A 14238-nucleotide genomic window follows, 5' to 3' on the forward strand; every position below is an offset into this window, starting at 1 on the left:
GCAGAGCACTGAAACAGTCTGCCCAGAGAAATTATGTGGAGTTTCCATCTCTGTAGACATTCAAAACCCACCTGGAAACCATCCTGTGCAACCTGCTCTAGGCCAGTGGGTTTGGACTAGATGATCTGCAGAGGTCCTTCCCAACCTCTAACATTAAAAAACAACAACAACAAAAACAAACAAACCCCCCCCCCAAAAAAAACCCCAAACTAAAATGTCTCTCTTTGGGAGGATATTTTTGGTTTTATTACATTATGTGTGGATTTTACGAATGTATCAGAAGTTTCACACTACAAAAATGTTAATTGCGTTTTTTCTATATAATTCTAGATCCGTCAGGAACTGGATGAAAAAATCTCTAAGGAACTTGAACAAGGTAATCTGTCATTATGTCAGGAGTGTTTGCAAGGAAAAAGATGACTCCTCCTAACACTTGGAAATAATGGCTTGAAAGCTGTCGAGTTCCTGTGCTAAGCACAGGTTTTTCAGCTTTTTTCTGCTAGCTTTGTCTGCAGTTTAGATCTGAATGTGAAAACTTCCTGCTGGCCAAAATACAACATAGAAAGTTATGCAGTTGCTTAAAAAAAAAAAAAACAAAAAACCCAAACAAACCCAAACAAGCAGACCCATCTCATCCATACAGACATACTTGGCTTAAGTTGAAGTCATCTTTCACTAGATGTTCACAAACATAAAAGAAGCCCAAATTTTTATAGACTTCAGCCATCCCTTAAGCTTCAGTGGGTATGGTAATATAGATAAAATTAATTTTATTTTATTGGTAGTGGGGAGGTAGTCATGGTGGGATGCAGTGATATTAGAGGACTTTTCCAACCATGAGAATTCTGTGATTCCATGTACAGATTCTGTGATTACATGTACTTCACTCAGCAGAGACATCCTCTGATGTTAGGCCTGGATTTTTGCTGTCTCTTAGTGACTGCTTCAGTTTGTAGCTTTTATCCTGCAATCTGTTTTGAGCAAGCAAGGAGAGTATAACTGCTGACAAAAGATGCCCTTTCTTTAGGGAATCATTCAGCAGTGTTTAGGCAAACATAAGAGGACTTGGGTGGATGTAATCCATAGCATAAAACATGCTCTGTAATCTGAGGCCAGATGTCCAAGAGGAATTGCTCCTCTTTCATAATTCTTCCTCCAGAGTCACAGCTTTGCAGTGACTGGTGCTGTTGCAAAGCAGGTAGCCCCTCAGACAATTGCCTTCTCTTCTTGTCTGCTTTGAATGTGGAATTTCTTTCACTACCTTTGGAAATCCTGCTGACTAAGAAGCAAATGTGGAAAAAAATGTGTTTCCTCCTTTGTGCCCAGCTCTTTCTTTGGTGTTCCCCTTGGAAGATTTTTAATCTCTTTCTGGACTGTAATCTCTTGTCTTACCCCTAATGGTTTTACAGTGACCTTAGCTGCCCCTGCCTACTGTAAAAGTAACACCAGGAATTTTGTGTCTTGTCTCTCTAGCCAATGCTGATCTTGAAAAAGCATCTCCTGGAGCCTCTCCCATTGTATCTACTGATGGTTCTTCAAAAAATTTCAATGTTGACCAGGATCCCTTTTGCAGGGCAATACAGGAGTACCGTGATGTTTTAACCAAAAATTATGTGATTTGAACAAAATGCTAATGAAAGGCTCCTGACATAATTTTGTTTAAATAGTACGTCTGCAGCTTCCCATCCCATGGTTCAGGTGTGAAAGTGTTTTTTGTGGTCTGACTACAAATTCATTTACATGCTTGACAGGCACATTGCACTTACCTGTTGGTTTATTGATGCATAGTTTTATTTTTTTGTATGATCTATGCCTATTTTTCCACTTAGCAGACTGACTAATTTGGATTTTCGTGCTTGACAAAACTGTCAACATCTTTCTTATTTAGATGCATTGTTTTGATGCCCTCATATTCATATTTTAGGAAAAGCGTTCCATTTGTGTTAAAAAAACAGTTTTACTTAATTCAGGAAGTTGTTGTTACTGAAGATCTGTGCTTGTAATTTTGTGTCTGCAGAAGTCCCTAGAGACCAGAAGATTATAGAGCAAAGTCCCAATTCTGGAAAAGTGGGAATGGTTGTGCTGAGATGAATTGAGACAGGGCAAAACTGGGGGTTTTATCCACTAATTCCAGAACATGAGTTAAACATTGAGGAAAGCAATGAATGCTGCTGTGACATTGTTCCTTTTTATGTGAATACATTTTTGTGAAGCTAATACACTGTATTTAATTCCAGATATTCTACTTGAAATTGATATTTAATAAACTTTGTTATATAGTACATGTTTGTTTGATTGTTCCCACCCTTGACTTTGCTTTCCGACCCCTTCCCTGCCCATGGAACTCTCCAGGGCTGTTTTCTGCTCACTTCAGCTCTGTTCACTGCTACAGCTTTTGGAACTTCCTGATCTCTTTCTGAGGAGAAAACAAGTGTATTTCTTAATTTCTGTGTTAAGGTATGTTAGAAACTCTCTTGGATCAGTAGCTGCAAGACAATTCTTAGGTTTTTTAAAGCAGTTGTACAGAATACAGAATTCCATTTCAGAAAATCACATTATCCTAGCTGCTTTTTCCTCAAGAGCAAACAGTGAAAGAAGTTGTCCAGATTTGGCTCTCTTTGAAATGCTGAATTGTGAAAAAACAAAACAAAAAAACACCCCACATGATCAGTTTTTCATTGTTATCTATTGTTGGGAGGAGGTGAGTGAGGGGGAGAGGGTGCTTGAAAAATGGAGGAAAAGCTGTTGGAGTAGTGCTTCCACAGCACTAATATGTCCACCCATTGAGTCTTGACTTCTGAAATGTCCAGGGATCTCCTTGTAGTTCGTTGCTGACCTCTGCAGCTTTTACTGCTTCACGGCTGCTTTGCAAGGGGAAAATAAATCCAGTGTCCTAGAACCATACTGACCAACTTTGCCCTGTTTGTGTCTTCCCTTTAACCTTAGAGGCACCTCACACCACCCTCATCTGGATATAAACCACCTGTTAATAAAAACAATGAGCTACAAGTTCTGTTTGCCTGGAAAATTCAATATTAAATGCTTCTTTACTGCTGGCTTTCAGGGGTGCAGGGCATTGGCTGCTGGACAGACCAAACTGAGAGAAGTGTTAATATCTAACCTAACAGTTATCCATAACTGTTGCCATGGTCTGGTCAATTCTTTATCTTTGGAGTTGATGTGTTTGTTTCCTGTTCACTAGTGATCTGAAGTGTTCACTATTCTCAGACAAGGCTGACTGGTTCTTGCTGCTTGTTGGAAACAGCCCCAGCTACCCTGAAAGTGGTACTGCTACCACACTGCATGACAGTATGCAAGGTCACTGTTTATCCTGAAGCAGAGGACCTGCATCCTGTTCCATAAAACAGGGAGTTGTTCTTTTGTGTATGTATCTCATAATTTCCATGTAAGCCTCTGAACCAGTTCCCTTGTGTCTTAGTGCCTGATCACATAATACTGGCACACAGTGGCTATTGTGTTGAGGCAAATTGCACATGAACAAGGGGATTTCCTCTTACTCCTGCACTCTGCTGCTGGTGTTCTTCGCACTCCAAAAGGGGGGTTTGGCTCTGTATCAGGCAAAGAATGCCTTTCTTCAGCAAGGCTGAAATGTGTGAGATTTCAAACAAGCAAACATGGAATGTCAAGAGATGTTTCCCACTACCAAACTGCATCTCATTAACTCTCCCTACTCAAGGTGCTCTTCTCTAACACAAGCTTTGGTTACTGCCATATCCGTATGACTTTCAGCTCCAGAGCATACTGTCAGGCAGTCCTCTTCCAGATGAGGAGTTGCATGTCAAAGTGTGGCATTAAGAGCAGGGTACTCTGAAATTCCCTTTCACCTGAGGGCTGTTCTGCTACCATCTGCTCTTTGCTGTTGATACTCAGAAAAAGCATAATTAGAACCACACACAGAATTGCTGACAGATACAGTATGGTTGTAGAACATTATGCATATCTTATCCACAAATAAAATAGTGTAAATCCCAGGTTGAAGGTTTTGGGGGGTTTTTTATTGCTTTCTGCTCTTGGTAGACTTCTGAAAAATGGTGGAATCAGAAATATAAAACTTATGATTACTTATTACTTGTTAAAAACCATGCAAGATGTTAAACTACATAAAACAGGAAACTCCCCTCCACCCACATAACAATTCCCTATTACATTACAGCAATAGCTAACTCTACCAAATATTTTTATTCAGTTTCTCATCAGAGACTGTTTTCACTTGAATCCTGACGGTCTTCACTGAATGCAAGATGACAACTCTTCAGGGAAGAAGTACTGAAAACTAAAAGTGCAGTTCCAGAGGGCAACCTTACCCCATTACAGTCACACAAAAGAATTTTGAGCCTGCCTTCTCAAAGACCTTGAGCACCTGCACTTCCCCCTGACTCTTGTATCCAGGATGAGTTACGAGCAGTAGAAGAAAGATGGCAAGAAGCAAGAAGGCTGTTTCTGTACAGCCCTGATGAGCCCTCTCTTTCATGCATTTTGCACTTGCAGTTTACTCATGGAAATCATTCTGCACACTCCTACTGCTAATGATCCTATTGTTAGGAGAAAGGTGGGCCCCCAGTCCTATTGACTGTTTACATCTTCATGTGCCCTGGTTTTAAAATCAATTTCCAAACTAACTGAGGTTCTATTGTGTGGTGTTTCCTCCACAGCATCACACATTTTCAATTAGCATCAGCTCCTTAACCATAATCACTTCCTGCCTTGGCTTCTACTCAGCACTGCAATTCACTGCAAAACAGAACTCCCCTAAATCCGGTCTGTGTAGACAAACTGATACACACACAGGGGTACTGAGGTGGCAATTGGCAAGAACTGGTTTTATTAATTGGCACTGCTGCAAAATGTGTTTGAAATGATCGTGAAAAGCTACAGGTTTTATTGCTGTGTGTTTTGTTTTGTTCCTGATCTTTTGCCTTGAATACAATTTTAGCAATCTGTCTCCTGCATCTGAGGACACTACATGGCCTACACATCCCATCAGTGCCGAATGCTCCAGATTCCTGCCATAAACCACCAGCAACTCTGGTCCAGCTGTTTGCAGAATCATCACAGCATTCATCTGCATACAGGTGTCCATCTGCACCATAAGCAGGGTTGAAGTATGGATTCAGACAAGTGAGAATTCCCAAAGATTTAAGCACAAAAATCCAAAGCAAGAGCCATAACTAAAACCCCACTACTTTGGGACAAGAAGCTTCGATGTTAAATTCTGGTGCCTTAATTTCTCAGTAGACCATTTTTTTCTCACAATTTCTTATTATTTCTCATAAATAGAATGACATGCACAATAATTGTATATGCGTTAAAAATTTTGCTTTAATGAGCACTGCTGTAAAACCTTTGTTCACATTCATCAGATTTCTATCCTGCTTACTTCTGTTGATGGATTTCACTGCTTCAAATCCAGCTTCTCTGATTTCTCCACCTGTATAATTTCCACTCCTGTTTCAATGCAAAGCACTGTAATCATCACTGCTGCAAAAATCAACACTAAATAGATAAATCTAGAGAATAAAACAAAACAAAGATGGTGGGACCAGAACATGCATATGCCTTCACGCACCCTCAAGTAACAAACAATCTCTTATCTAAAACTGCAAGAGGCAGACAAAAAGTTCCACTTGGAGTGAGATTTCTTGGCATTCAGTGGCCTCATTACTGGTTTTAAGGCTGAATGGTAGCTGCACATTTTTTCAACCCAAGTTCCTCCAGAGTTCCTGGAGTGTGCTGCTACCACCTAGGCAAGGTCAGGCTTTTAATGCTAGCAAGTAGTTCTTGGTAGAAGTCTGAATGCAATTTTATTTTCAGTTTTGATTTCTGCCTTTATCAGTGGACCTTCTATTTCCTTCAGGGAAAATGCTGCTACTGGAAGAAACATCAGCATTTCTGCCATTACTGTAAAAATTAATGTAAAAAAAAGGCCCCTATAAAGGACTCTGATACAGAATGTAACACACTGGAAGAGGCTATTGGGAACAGGATGCCAGGACAAATGCCTGGCTCTTTACTGTCTTCTGCCTTAAGTTTTGAACTTAAACCTGGTATGTTTTCCTTCCCTCACCTCAGGGCTTAGTCTGCACAGGTACCACCTTCTAGCACATCTGGGCTTTGAAAGTTTTTTTGTCTGTGAATACCTGATATGTGAAGTGTATCTTATCTATGCAACAAGGAAGTTGATACTGATTGATATGATACAGCTTCTCTGGATTTTCACTGTGACTGAGAAACTCTCTTCCACTAAAAAAAAAAAAAAAATAACCAGCATGACAAAGTACAAAAAAGTCCAGACTTTTTTGATTATTCATCATTTTTCTAATCAATGAATGCAGCCTCCACAACTTGAAACCCAAAATAACACAATTAGTAGAAATTAGAGGTGCATATATGGGTGCCAAAATGTACCATAAACCAAATAATACTAGAGAGCACAAACCATCCTGATGGTCCACTGCTGTGACAAACATTTGCAGTTTCTAAGTCTCTTCTGCCTTCTGGAGAAGCACTGCATTCACAAAAACTTTCAGTGCTTAGTGCAGCTTCATGTGGCAGAGGTTAAGAGGTGGAATTTTGTTACCACAGATACAAAGCACCTACTCAAGCATACAGATCTGGTACATTTGCCATGAAAGTAATTTGGCAATGGCCATGAGATAAATCTGCCATTAGAAACCACTCAGGTTTTATCTTCAGCTCTGGTGCAGTGAGTTGAATGTCTTTCAGTTGCTTTATTTGAAATAGATTGAAGGATAAACACTAACCCCAAGGCCTAAGAATATCAGGCTGCAGCTGATAGCAAAGGTAGAGTTGCACTGGAAATTCTCTACTGTAAGAATAAGTCCTCAAAACACAATCCACATTCTTTCAATCCAGTAACTTGCCTGAAGGCCACATATTTGAAAGTTTAGATGGCAAATATGTTAAGTGAACAAGGAGGCACATCACATGGATTGCAATTAGGGAAGTTGCCCTTTGAACACAGAAGATGGCTTCTGTGTTTCTTCATGCACACCAACTGAATTTAATTGATCTCTTTATAAGCCAGCTCAGTCATTTCACTGTAGGCATCCTTTTCCAGTCAGCCAAGACACATCCTTTCACTCCAAGATCTCTATTAAAAAAACAAAAGGAGGAAGTGACAAGCCTAGGACAATGCAGGATAATTAATGGAATATGACAATTACCTCCAATTCAGCACTACTTCCTTTTGCCCTCAGCATCCCCTTTCTCTTGGTAGTAAAACTGATTTATTACTCTGCAAGGACACGTTGGATTTTACTGAACATCACCTGCTATTTATCAGATCTTAAATCTAGGCTCTTTCCAGGAGAAGACAGTTCCAAGGACACTATAAACTATGACCCCTTTTTCCTGTCTGAGCAGGGCTCCTCATGTACCCTGAAGAACCAGCTGTGAGAGAGATGGCCACAGTGGTGACAATTCACTGGCAGTGCCTTCAAGTCTGAGGAGGGAGTCTCCGCTTTTGTTGTTGCTGGGAATACTTTTCCCTCCAGTAATAAAGCAAAGGCTTTTAACAGTATTACCCCTCCTCTCACAGGAGATACTTGCTTTGCTACACCTGTAGGATTAACAGGAAACAGCCAGGAGAACCTTAGCCCCAGCCACCTGGCACACTCCAACTGGCACATCCCTGCTCAACACTCATGACCTGTGGTCCTCTTTTCCATTCCAGTCCTCTCCTATACCTCCTCTGCATATAAGGAGAAAAATTTTCCTCCCCCCAAAATGCTTAATTCCCTCTACCTTTTACCTCTTCGCTGCTTTAAACACTTCTGCTAAGCTAGCTGTAGGGTAGAGTCCAGACACAGACACAGCCTTCACACTCCACTGCTCTGGGGATTAATAATCTCTAAGATTTCTTTTTTTAAAACGACTCATACAAGGCCATCATTCTATGTTCATTTTCTGGTTTCAGTCCCATTTATTTTTTCCTGCTTTGATTCATTTTATGAAAGTAAATTAATAATACTTAAAAATTACTAATTTTCATTGGTGACCTGTTTTTAGGTGGACAAGTTTGATTCAATAAACACACTGTTTCAGAGTGGTTATAATTCAACTTCCTGCATAAAGTACTGTTTTCCTGACTGCTTTTTTTCCACCGTATAACTTACCCAGACCACTTATCCAGTATAGATGAGAGCTCCTGTAGGTTTGCACGGCTCTAATTTCATCTTCTAATTTTTAAAACCATATAGGCCCTAGATTATATTTAAAAAAACCCTCTGCCTGTGTATCCTCACTTGCATCCTTTCACCTGCACATTCAGAGGAGGGTTTAGCCAAACCTAGACCAAAATCACCTGCACCAAATTGAAGGAAAATTTGGTGTGGAAAAAAAAATTTGGAGTGTTAAACCAAAAATCACAACTCTTATGTTGCTGCCTAAGTGTGAAGGTAAGCAAACTCCACAGCTACATGTTAAGGTTTTATGTAGAACTTTACTTCCAAGTAAAGTTCTCTGTCCTGCCAGGGACACCTACAATCCCAATCAGACCTGTGAGCTGCCTGTCTTGTACCTATCTCATTGCAGAAGAATAAGTTTACCAATGCACTCTGTATCAACCCATTTGGGCTATGGGCAGCCAGGTTTTGTTACCATCCTCTTCTGAAATGGAGTTTGAATTTACCTTTCTCAATCCCTTGGAGAATGCCCTGAGTTTCCCAGTATGTGTTTTACAGTGAAATTATGCAGCATGAAACTCCAAAGCCAATACAATAAAAACATCTTTAGTAAAACGTAGAAACTTTTAATTTACATGCAAAACTACAACATATTCATAATAAAAAACCGGTGACTAAACAAATGAAACACAATTTGCAAAAATCATCCATGTTTTTACATAGGTCTGTACAACCAAAGATTTACAAGGTCCCTGTATATTTTCTTTTCAATGCACAACTGAGTTTAAAGGTTCTGCTCGAATATTCCCCAAGTCAAGAGCCGAATCTGTTTCTTCATCAATTTCACCAATGACAGCCCTGCAATTAAAAAAAAGGTTGCAATTTGTTGAAATTCCCTGGTGCAAATCTATAAAGCCACAAAATTAAGTTGCTATTGAAGAGACAACCACCACCACCCCTTGTAGAGCTCTATCCTTTGAACTTCAAGTTTTGATGGCTCTACGTACAGTCTAAAGAAAGTTTTTTTCATTCTTTTAAAGATATGGGCTGTAAGAACCAAATACTACAGGTCTGTTTTAGGCAATAATTCTCTGAAACAAGAACTGGAAACCTTTGGAAATTGCTCTTTTCAAGAATAATGTCTAAGTACAGCAATTTTTAAGTGCAGGCAGTGTCAAATAAACCTGGCAAATTGTTACCAATTTCTTCAATGGAGAATATACAGTATTTCATCTATGCTATGTTAAGATTTACCTGGTCTAAACCACGAGTGGGCTCATTAATATAAGTCATGTAGGCTCAAGATTGGAACTAACACAGAGGGAACACAGGAACAAAAAGTCTAATCCTTCTCGTACACCCTTCTGTTCACCACTTCAGAGACTTGTGAGCTAGAAGCTGTATCCACAAAATGACTTAAAAGCCAGCAGAAATTGTTATATAAATCCATCCAATAGCCTTCTGAATAAATTTGTATTGTCAGTCTTTGCTAGGTCCTGCAGCAGCAAGTTCCACAATTAAGTGTTACCTTGTGCAACGGAATACCTCTATACATAACCTGGTGGATTATCTCCAGTTTTAATAATAGAAAAAACTAGAGGAAATTAAATGAAGCCACTGTCTTCCCATCACTTTCAACTACTCCTGATTTCACAGCAATCAAAAACCCCTGAGCTGTGCTTTTTCCACACTAAAGAGCCCTTGGCTATTCAGCCTTTTCTCAACTGAAAGCATTTCATAACTCTAGTTATTCTCACTTGTGCTCTTCATGCATTTTCATACTGCACCCCTCTGAGGCCAGTGGCACATCAGGTGTTAAGGCAATGACATGACCATGTCTGCTGTTTTAGTTTTTTTCCCAACAGTCCCCAAGATTCTTTCTTCACAGTGAATCAGTATTTACAAAAAGAATTCAGAAACCAGGGTGAGACTGAGGTTATGACATCCCAATACAGATGTGAGGTTCCCATTGGAAATTAATGAGGAATTAAACATTTATAAACTCCTTATTCCAACTGAATATTCAAGTACTAAGCAGCATGAAACCTCATTTAAAATGTGAGGGCTTTTCATCAGAAGTCTCCTATATGTAAAAGGAACAAGCATCATCTGCCACTCCTGATGTCTGCTTTATAGGCTTTCTGCTTCCCATGCATCAAAGCAAACACACATACTTAAAGAGGTTTGGAGTTTTTAACCAGCTTTTCTTCAATTTTTTATAAGTTTTACACATAACTATGTATTAACATCTTTTGTTTTGGTTTTACTAATTCAACACATATTTCAGAAACAGAAGTTGTCTTTTTCCTTCCAACAACCTTTACCTGCTCTGCAACCATACCAAGTTTTTCTGACTGATGCTGTATATTCATTGCAATCTTCTAGCATGCATCTTTGATGCACACTAGAAGGTAAGGAAACACTTTATCCCATGACTGGTTTATTTTCCAATAGCTTCTCTATTTTCCAAAGGTGTCCTGTTTTTAAGTTATTGTTACCTATCTGTCTTTTATCTGTTTTTAAGGTATCGTTGCTACCCACAGATACAGAGATGCAAGATGTCTGAGGCTGTTAAGGTCTATATGGATCCACCATATATGTGTGTGTATACACACACACATTTTCTATTAATTAAACAAAAGTATTCTGTACTTACACATTATCACCTCTTACAATGTATAATCCCAGCACTACTTGTTCAACTCCCTGTGAAGAACTGAACACTCGTTCATGGCTTTCATCCAAGATCAAGTTAATGGTCTGATCAAAACCTTTAAGGGTTCCCTGAAAAAACAAACAAAAATAAAGCAGTCCAATTACCTTTCAAGTTTACCATCTTTGGTCTCAAGGATATATCTTAAACAAGGTGAAAATACTAAGGTACTAGAGAACATATGCTCTATTTAGGTTTTACTGTTAAGTTTAAACACAAACATCTGGAAAATGGAGCTTTAAAAGCAATGATCAATTTAAGAAAACTACTTATATTTTCCATCGTGGGTTCATGCTAAAAGCTACAGTAATCTTTATCATTAAAAGAAGTAAAACTTCCCTTTTACCAGTAACAGCCCTCTACACAACTAATGTTACTACTTCTACACTATTTTAATCTTTCATGTATGAAAGTTTCTGGACATTGAATAAATTATAATTAAATCAAAGAACAGAAACAATGGATTCCTGTGGTCAACAGTAGGAAACCATTTTAACACATGATTTTTAAGTGGTTTCTCCTTAAGGAACATTACTTTGGCTCCATAAAATTACTTAAAAAAGAAGAATTTCTAAATTCATGCAAAACATCATTCAAACAGTGATAATACCCATTTATATCATCTAACCATGTAAGAATGCATCCCATGTACCAATTCCATTCATATGGCAGAGAGCATCTTGTATCACAACACAAAGTTTACCAGTGACTCCAACCAGACACAGGATTTGGAGAAACCAGCATAGTTCACCTAAAAGTACTCTTTTCTCTTTCCAGATGCCACATGGAGCTAAGTACCAACATATACATGTGAAGATACAATCTTCATTCAAAGATCCTACTACTAAGTTAAACTCAGAACACAAAGGAATAAAATACGGGGGCAGGGGAAGGAATACAAGAAACAAAACAAAAAACCACAACACAAAAGCAATAAAACTGGAACTTTATAGTCTTACATACACAATTCTCAGCCTTTTAGACTTAAACAGCATCCCACAACAATTTTCCAGCAACTATCAGCTGTTCTTCTACAATCACATGGAAGAAACTTGACTTAGCATAAAATCTGAAGGGCTTACTGAACTAAGAGGACATTCCAGATGAAAACTAAATTACTGAACAGAAAAAAAAAAGCATTTGCTTGTGCATTCCTGTAGTAGAGGCCATTTGACAAAAGGTCAAAGCATACACATGCACAAGTTTACTGAAAGACAGATGACAGGCAAGAATCAGTAAGCATTTAAATCACACTGTATAAAGTAATGGCCATAAAGCTTAAAAAAAAAAAAAATTGCAAAATTACATATTTAAGTGATAACACCCTGGTATGGTTTCTTTATGACCATGACAAATAAAATGTTAAAATGTTAAAAAAATACAAAACTCACCACAATCATTCTTCCATCAGAAGTAATTACTGCAACAGTACCTGATAATTCATTAAGGAAATGTTCAGAAGTATCTGAAATAGAATCGCTAACATTTCCTCAAACATTTATACATAAGTTCTAAGATCCATGAGTAGCCATGAAAGCCTATCAGCATTTAAAAAAAAAAAAACAAACCAACAACATTGTCAGTAGCAAGATTTAGCATTTGCCTGGTTTAAATTTTCCCTCTACCCAGACATGGAGTCATACACAAACATGAACATCACAGGCATGCTAAAGATTCGAGTTCTCCTCTTTCCTTTACTAATTGCACTACCTCAAAATTGTAACAACATAAACAGGTTTACAAACACTCCAAACTTAATAAAAGTGAGGATGCTAAGTCCGACATCTTATGTCCCCTCACTCTGAAGATCTGACTCTACCAATTTGATAATCACAGAGATACCATTCTGAACGGTACCGGGTTAATACCTTGCTGTTTGTGAATAAAACTGAAAATGCCACATGTCAAGGGCGCTTTAAGGGGCCAGGCCCATTGTGAATTTCATCCCTCATCCCAGATCAAGCAAGGCTCCGGGCTGCAGCACCTGAAGCAACAGGGGACACTCTTCTCCGGGTCTCCAGTAACCTCCATTCTACCTGCCGAGCCAGTCTTGTGTGAAGAGAAACCGGCACAGCCACACAGGTAGGACCCAAGCGATGCAACCGATGTGCGTTTTTCACAGGTCTGTCTCCAGGCCTTGCCGGGCCAGGAGGTACGGGCACGCCGGGCCTGCAGTTCTGGCACCCAACTCGGCGCCATGCTGCCGCCACCCGCCCTCAGCGGCCCCGCGCCGCGGCCCCGTCCCGCGCCCGGCCTCCCCCACCCACCCTGGCTGGCGCCAAGGAGAGAGAGGTCCCGTTCCCGCTGTCCCGGGACACGTCCTCCCGCCGGAAGGATACGGTTGATGTAGTTCTCCAAGGCGGAGGTCATGGCGGCGGCGGCGGCTCCCGCGCTTCGCCTCACCCGGTGGCGGCGAACACGGCACCACACACCGCACCACACACCGCACCGATCACCGCACCGATCACCGCACCGATCACCGCACCTCCGGCGCGCGATGCTGACGCGCGGCCCCGCCCCGCGCAGTCGCAGAACCTCGCGCTCCAACTGCCGCGCACGCGCGGCGCCGCCAGCTTCCTACGGGGCGCGAGACGCGGCGCGCCAAGGCAGATCCCGGGCGTGCGCATGCGCGGAGGGACGCGGGGAGTCAGATTTGTTTCCCAGGATTTAATTCCTATGTGGAATAGCATCAGAATGCTATTTTTTTCATCTCTTTCTGCCATGCCGATTGTTTCTCTTGACATTGTAGCGTTTGCAACTACAAAGAAAGAAAAATGAAGTGTTTTAGGGCAAATTAACCAGAGAAAAATAAGACATTTCCTGACACCTCTGAAGGTTATTACACCAGAACTGTCTCAGCAGTTTCTCTAATGGCTCAGCCTTTATCAAAGACATGACAAGAGATGTCACAGAACATAAAATACTCTTGGAACTGGGCATTACATAGTAACTATCTTTCTAAGCTCTTCTTATAAAAAACTTAACAACTGCCACTAAAACTTATACCAGCATTGGAAGTGATTATTCTAAATTATCACTTTAAGGCTGAAGATTTGTGTGTGCTTTTACATTTCCTTTTCCTATTCTTCCTTCCTTTAAAAGATAGATATTTTCAAAGGCCAAGAGTATGAGAGCATTAAGGAACAAGTATGTAGGATAAAATCTTAAAATACTTAATGGTGACACTACATCAGTATTTGATCCCATGAGAATCTCTGATCTGTTTATTTGTTTTAACAGTGTCCCTGAAAAGCAGAAAAGGACTATTTTTCTTAGTTTATAAAGAAGGTATAAGACCCAAAGAGTAAGGTTTAGGTCTGGGCTCCAGTAACTAGGTACCCAGGTTTTGCTAAACCAGGT

The 14238-nt window shown here is 40.0% G+C and overlaps 2 protein-coding genes across 2 annotated transcripts in view; one reads left to right on the forward strand and one right to left on the reverse strand.

Annotated features, from left to right (window-relative positions):
- Window positions 1-2238, forward strand: part of ANKRD26 (ankyrin repeat domain 26) — a 51090-nt gene extending 48852 nt beyond the window's left edge. Inside the window, exons 37-38 of the mRNA XM_030467211.1 lie at window positions 331-376; window positions 1474-2238. Coding sequence (XP_030323071.1) covers window positions 331-376; window positions 1474-1622 — 195 coding nt within the window. The 3' untranslated portion in view covers window positions 1623-2238. The remainder of the gene's footprint in view (window positions 1-330; window positions 377-1473) is intronic.
- A 6532-nt stretch (window positions 2239-8770) lies between these two features.
- On the reverse strand, window positions 8771-13391 carry LSM8 (LSM8 homolog, U6 small nuclear RNA associated). Its single transcript, XM_030457720.1, has 4 exons — window positions 13218-13391; window positions 12270-12310; window positions 10822-10949; window positions 8771-9023 (listed from the first exon to the last, which is right to left on the reverse strand). Exons 1-4 carry the CDS (start codon window positions 13246-13248, stop codon window positions 8933-8935), a joined length of 291 nt encoding a protein of 96 aa, XP_030313580.1. The 5' UTR covers window positions 13249-13391; the 3' UTR covers window positions 8771-8932.
- Between the last annotated feature and the right edge of the window lie 847 nt (window positions 13392-14238).

Source organism: Calypte anna, chromosome 1 (assembly GCF_003957555.1).
Source record: "Calypte anna isolate BGI_N300 chromosome 1, bCalAnn1_v1.p, whole genome shotgun sequence".
NCBI classification, from domain to species: domain Eukaryota; kingdom Metazoa; phylum Chordata; class Aves; order Apodiformes; family Trochilidae; genus Calypte; species Calypte anna.